Source organism: Abramis brama (genome assembly GCF_963993115.1).
Source record: "Abramis brama genome assembly, chromosome: 4".
NCBI lineage: Eukaryota > Metazoa > Chordata > Actinopteri > Cypriniformes > Leuciscidae > Abramis > Abramis brama.
In genome coordinates this window covers 38,594,428-38,601,708 of record NC_139966.1, presented here as the reverse complement: position 1 = coordinate 38,601,708, position 7,281 = coordinate 38,594,428, and the positions used below count along the sequence as shown (strand labels likewise).

The following is a 7,281-nucleotide window of genomic DNA, read 5'->3' as shown; positions in this document are numbered from 1 at the left end:
AGGGCAGAAATGCCACTGTATGAGTTTTTGTCTCATATTTATATCATATGATATAGTTAAGCAATACGAATAGCACAAGTGCGAATGTGAGACTGATTTTACACAACAATAATATTGTGTTATATTTTAGATGCAATATTGTCTGTTTTTGTCAACGAAAGCCACAGCACAACGACTGTGCATCTCGGAGCAACACAGCAGTGTTTCTGAATGAATCAGTCGGGTGAACCAATGATTCAATGGCCCATTCATAAAGAGAGTCATTTACGTCATTCCTTAATGAATCAGCTGTTTGAATGAATCAAATGAATGAATGACTCGGTGATTTACTCATTTAGACATTTACCGCCACCAACTGCCAGGTTTAGTTTCTTATTTAGAATATTGTTTCAACAGCAAAAAAAAAATTCAGATCGCATATTAATAAAAAACCCAATAAAGGTATTGTTAACCCAAAAATAAAAATTCTGTGATTTACTCACCCTTATGGCCATTGAAGCCTAAAAGTGTATGTAATAAATTCTATGTTGAATCAAATATAATATTTCTTTCTAAAGCTACCTTTTGTAATGTCTATTTGATGCTTTTCTCATTTAACACAATAATGACTTTAAATGATCTTTTGGGGGTAATTTCAAACTTGACATTGTGTAATTAATTAATATTTAATATTTGTGTTAATATTTAATATAGTTTTTGATTGTCAGTTGTTGCCACACTGACAACTTGCATGTACTTCATATTACAGAAGCTACCCATATGTGGTTATTTTAGCTGTAGTGTATATGCATGTGTTTGTGTATCTGAATTTGTTTGTATATATTTATGTAACATGATTCATGAAATAAATAGCCTGATCATGTCATTTTCTTACAGATTCTGACAATGTTAATAAACTCAGCATATAAACCCGGCCGTGTGCTCAGAGAACTACAGATGGTGGAAGACCCACAGTGGAACTGTCAGGAGGAAACCCTGAAAGCCAAGTATGAACACACATGCACTCATATTTTTACCATGAAGATAATTTTAATTTACACAGATTAATCCTATCAATAAAAGAAAAAGGAAGGAAAACAGCTTATAAATCATACTAAATGATGTTTTTTTAATGTAAAAATGCAGAACGTTTTCTGTGATGGTAGGTTTAGGGTTAGTGGATAGAATATACAGTTTGTACAGTATAAAAATCATTATGTCTATGGAAAGTCCCTATTAAACATGGAAACCCAACATGTGTGTGTGTGCATGGGTTTAAAAACAATAATATTACTGATATATTAGCAAACAAACAGGATTGAATTGTGCAAACATAATGAACATAGCTTTCCTTCATTTGCATAATGAGGTTTTAAGCCAGCTGATTAGCATAATCATGTGTGGTGAACGTGTAAAATGTTTCATTTTCATAATGTTCTTGATAGTGGAAACTAGTACTGCGGTGAAACACATTTGCTTGTTTCTAGATATAAAGGGAAAAGCTATCGCTCCACCATGAGAATCGTCCGAACAGCAGATCAAGTGTCGGAGTTTTGTCGACGAGTATGCGAGAGACTCCAGTGTTGTCAGAATCTTTTTGGCCCGACATACGTGTCCGACACGTGCCCTGAAAACTGCTCCAGTCAGACCAAGACCAAATACAGTGAGTCTTTTATTCCTCTACAATGATGAAAAGTTATGTTTTCTCTAACTTGGAATTAAAATGACGTTTCACAAGCGCAAGGTATTATTTTCTCCAAAAACACATGCAGATGCACTCAGACTTACATGTACTTCTTTCTAACTGTCGATAATTGTGTGTTTATGTGCATTTATCCCTGATGTAGCATATTACAAGAAGAGGAAAGTTGGTCGCCCAAGTTTAGGAGAGAATGCTCAGGACGGTGACATGACCAAACCAGCACGACGCCGAAAGAAACGCAAAGCCATCTTTGTCCAGAAGAAACGGCGCTCTTCTATTGTGGGATACCACACCACAGAGTCACCTCAGGTCTGCCAAACCATTTCAACCCAGACAAAAACACATACTTTCAATTGTAACTCATGAAATCTACTCAAGTATGCAAGTGCATACTTTTCAAAGAGTATGTTTGAGGCACCTGCACACTAAACAGTAAATGTTGCACAAAGTGACAAAATCACAGCTAATCACAGCATATTTTATGTTTCATTAACTACTGTGTGCAAAGCGGTACTTGGACCAATTAGATTTGTTGTGGGCGGAGCTAACAATTGCACTGTAAAAATCGTTTATTTTAAATAATTATTTAAATCAGTCATTTTTTTTCAGTAAAAATATCTAAACATCCATAAAATAAAATAAAATACTTAAGCAAATTTGCAAATATATTAACATTTATATTTTTTATTTATCTTATTTTTCATTTTGTTATTGTTTTAAGCATAAATTTAGTAAACATTTATGCTAAAACAAACAAAAAAGTCAGAAAATAATTATCTGAAAAAAGTCTTATTAAATATTGCAGACTTCAGTTACTTCAACTAGAATTATTTTTCCTTATTTTATTATTTTCATAATTTAAATTGTCAAAGAATATGATTTGCTTATTCATTTTTATTATTTTCATATTTTACATTTTGTATTAGTATTCTTATTTACTTTTATAAAGGCAAATTCTCAAAGATTGTTTTTTTTTCTTTTTAATATTGCAGACTTCAGTTAATTAATTTAAATGAAAAATTTGTATTATGTTATTTATTATTTGATGAGAATCTAATCAAATAATAAATAAGATAATACACAATTTTATTCTCAAGTAAATTTACATTTTCTCTTTTTTGTGGAAATTAAAACAAAATGCTGACCAGTGACTGAATGGAAATATTTATATAAATGTGTGTGTGTGTGTGTGTGTGTGTGTGTGTGTGTGTGTGTGTGTGTATGTATGTATATGTATATGTATATGTATATATATATATATATATATATATATAGTGTGATGTACCAGCCAACTAAAAAACTAAACAAAAACTTTTTGGAATAAAAATTCTGACCAACATGAAAAAGAAATGATTAATTGATGCTTTAGCACATCAAACCTGGTTAAAGGCGTCACATTGCCAAAATTTGGTTTAAAAAAGTCTACTGTCCACTGTCAATAGTGTAATAATGCACAAAGCATCACTCACACAGAAGACAAATGAATGTAAATTGATGCAGAATCTGCATGGGGAAATGTTACACCCTTGTGAAATTACCATTTGTGGAGAATCCTATTCAAATGAATTTTGCCAAGCAAAGGTAAATATGAAAACTATCCTCCACTGTGTCTTTATAGGATAGTGATTATTACTATGATGATGAGGAAGAGGATTTTGAGGAGTGGGGCAGTGAGGCCAGTTCCAACTCGCTCCGTGAGGAGGCCTCTTCCCACTCGTTCCAGGACGCCCCGCGGAGAGGAAGACCTCCACGCCGCGCTGCTCTTCAGCGCAGGGCGACCCAACCGAACACCTCCGACAGGTCCTCTCCCAGAAGAACCACACGCTCGGTTTCCTGCAGCCAGAACCAGACGGCCAACCACACAAACACAAAGGTAAAGTGTCCACACAGACATACAGTGTAGAACCTTTTGTGTGAATTATTCCCTAAACATAATACCTTTCATTTACAATGAACGCCTAGAGTCAAATTATATGAGCTAAAGTGAAGTTTGCTTGTGTGCATATGTAGACGGAGAGTTTTGAAGAGGAAGATCGTCTGGTGTTGGAGAGGAATCCTTTGGAATGGAGTGTGTCTGATGTGGTTGAGTTCATCACGTCCACAGATTGTGCCTCCCTAGCAAAGATATTTCAAGAGCAGGTACAGGACACCCACCTTTACGTGCCACTTCTTTGGCTTTTAATGCTTAATTCATATCAAGTTTTCAAAGTCTAAATCAGATTTCTCAGTTCAATAAGTAGTCTATTTTAGTAACTTGAAGATTATTTCATTTCTTTAAATGAACTGACTGAAATGATTGAAAGATTTTTTTTTTTATTAGTATTCTTTATTAAAAAAAAAAAAAACTTTTATTTTTTGAATTAAAATACTCAAAGTTAAAGTATTTTAGTCTTCAGTTAAATATTTTTCATTATTTTATTTGATTATTTTTTAAATTTTAATTTGTTAAAGATTATGAATATTTTTTATTAGTATTATTATTTTCTTTTCTTTTCTGAATTCAAACACTCACTTATTTTATTTTTAATATTGCAGTCTTAAGTTAAACAAAGAAATGATTTCCATTATTTTATTTGATTATTTTCTAAATTTAAATGGTCAAAGATTATGATTTTTTTTTTTATTCATGTTCTTTTATTAGTTTCTGAATTCAACTATATCATTTTTACATATTGCAGACTTCAGTTAAACTAAATGAGCATATTTTTCATTATTTTTTTTATTTATATTTTTTAGATTTATATTTTTAGTTATGTTCTTGTATTATTTTCATAATTGAAATGATCATTATCGGTATTATTTTTAAATATCGCAGGCTATATTAAAATTTTCGAAGATTATGATTTGTTTTTATTAGTATTCGTATTTTCTTTTATTGTTTCTGAATTCAAACACTCACTTATTTTTGTAATATTGCAGACATTAGTTAATTCAACTAAAAATATAATATTTTCATAATTTAAATTGTCAAAGAATGGGATTTTTTTTATTTGTTTTATTATTTTCATAATTTAATGTTATTTATTATATATATTTTATTATATATTATTTATTTTATTAGTGTTCCTATTTACCAAATACTTAACGACTGATATTTGAGTATTGGCGACAGGTTCATTAATTTAAATGAATTTTATATTGTTATTATTATTATTTTATTATTTTCATAATTTAAATTGTCATGGTAATTTTTTATTAGTATTTTATGTTAATTTTATGTCTATGTTACAAAATATTGCACTCTGTATTAAAAGGCTGATCGGCGTGCAATCTAGAATGCTTTGCTTTCTATGTAGCCAACATGAAATCAATATTTACCCTTTTTACTTTATTAATAAACATTCTTGGTCTACTGCAGATTAAAAAACAATCCAAAATTTCAAATCATACATGTACTATCATGGTGTGTGCAACTGAAGCAAACAAGCACAAGCAAAATCTGTCAAATAAAATCCATTATTTATGCTAACTCGGACATGTTTTTTCCTTCTCAAGGACATTGATGGACAGGCCTTGCTGCTGCTGACACTTCCTACAGTCCAAGAATGCATGGACCTAAAGCTCGGCCCCGCCATCAAACTCTGCCATCAAATCGAGCGAGTCAAAGTGGCCTTCTACTCCCAGTACGCTAACTAAGCTAACCTTTAGCCTCGGCGGACGCAAACCAACAGACACCTATGATACTCAGGGGATGTAAGGAGTCATTCCATCCATCAGGAAACCTCAGGTTGCCTCGTACCGAATGGATTGGAATATGAGATTGAGTCAAGGAATATGCTTTCCCTGCAAAAGAAAGAAGTTTAAAGGTGAAGGCTGCTGGTCTAGTTGGTCTCCCAGCCTAGTCGAACTGTCGTTTAGTTGATTTAGCTGGTTGGCCTGCTGGTCAAGTACCCAAAACCTCCCTAAAGCCATCTAAATAGACCAGACTAACTGGTCTCAGCTTCAAGAGTTTTGTTTTTTTCTGCAAGGTGGTGTGCTGAATCCCTGAAGAAGACTTGCCAAACAAGTGGAGGTTTAAGTTTGGTTTCATAAGGAAGTCTTTATAGGAAGAAGACAACAAGAGGGAACGAGGATACGTCTAAACTGTGAAAACAACATCCAATCCCTGAGTTCACTGCAGAACTATCTGAAATCTTTCAAGACCAAATTATATTTATAATGGCGAATTATATATGAAGTATTAACTTCGGAAGTGAACTAATATATTTGTAATATTTATTTTGTTCTGATAAACTATTTTTATAAAGTTTGTCGTGTTCGTCAGGTGAGTGGAGATTTAACACCTTTAAATCTACTTGGGGCAACTTGGGCATTATGAATTACGGACTATTATTAATATCAGGACTGATATTTGATATAAACATATTGTGTGTGTATGCTGAGATGTACATATGTGCATGAATGTTGGCTGCATACATAACTATACACACATTTGTTTTCCCAAACGTTCATGCCTGTTGTAACGCATCATTTGTTTCTCTTTAGAATACAAGGGCGAGTGAATTTTTGAAGAGCTGCCTTTTGTCATGGCCTATCTATATTTTATGTAAATGTGTTATTGATCTATGCAACATTGGATGTTTTCTATATATATATATTTTTTGTTTGTAAACACTTTCATAGTGATATATTTTTTACTTATCTGTTTTCTGACACAATTGGATCACTTCGCAAGTAGAATGTATTAAATTTGGATTAACTGCTATTGAAATATTGTCTGCGATCATAAACTTATTAATTTCCATTATTGCAATAATTAAAAATTGCAAATGTTTGAAATACCTGCAAATGTAAACCACACCAGATGTCCATTGCCACAAACAAAAAATTAGACTTAGTTTGCAAAAATGAACAAAAATTGCATGTAAAGTGCACTTTCAATGGAAGTCTATGGGACAAGGCAGTAACAAGAAGCGAGTAAGTGATTTTATCAATCTAGTTTTATGTTAACATGTATAATTTTTAATAGTAGTTGCTGAACATTAGTAACAGTGTGTATTTTAATGTTCATCTCAGTGCAATGTCTTGCCCCATAGATTTCCAATGTAAATGTGACTTGCTTATTTTTGTTCAGTCAAACTGACAGAACAGTCAAAATTATTCTCTGTGGCTAATCAACAGATGCTGTCCATAGATTTTGTATTTAACCCGGAACATTCCTTCAATAAATAAAAGTATACAACTGCATAGTTTATACTTGACTGTGATTTCCAGAGAATTTGAAACAAATGTGAACTTAGTCATCCCAATGGGAACCCAGTAATTTCTGGGAAACAGTAGGCAATATTATGTGGGACTATTTACAGCACATCCCACTCACACACTCAGATGATATTACATAACTACTGGAGGGTTTCTTTCTGCCATGAACATTTCTCTAAGGGTACGTTTACACAACAACGATATGCTTAAAACGGAGAGGTTTTTCCTTTGAGGTTTCAGCGTACAGACATTGTCAAAACGATCCCTATATACACGGATCCACGAAAACGACTAAAAACGCTGTATTCTGCTGCCAGGCCAGTAGATGGCGATGAAACACTATAGACTGAACACGTAATACGCATGTGCATGACGTCATCATCTTCAGAGATTCGCGT

The 7,281-nt window shown here is 32.7% G+C and overlaps 1 protein-coding gene across 2 annotated transcripts in view; it reads left to right on the top strand.

The window, feature by feature from the left end:
• Positions 1-6,868, top strand: part of sfmbt2 (Scm like with four mbt domains 2) — a 45,333-nt gene extending 38,465 nt beyond the window's left edge. For both annotated transcript variants that reach the window (XM_084110648.1, XM_084110647.1), the window contains 6 exons: positions 877-986; positions 1,467-1,642; positions 1,827-1,990; positions 3,300-3,554; positions 3,692-3,820; positions 5,177-6,868. In XM_084110648.1, the coding sequence (XP_083966774.1) occupies positions 877-986; positions 1,467-1,642; positions 1,827-1,990; positions 3,300-3,554; positions 3,692-3,820; positions 5,177-5,317 (975 nt within the window). In that variant the 3' untranslated portion in view covers positions 5,318-6,868. The remainder of the gene's footprint in view (positions 1-876; positions 987-1,466; positions 1,643-1,826; positions 1,991-3,299; positions 3,555-3,691; positions 3,821-5,176) is intronic.
• The last annotated feature ends 413 nt before the right edge of the window (positions 6,869-7,281 follow it).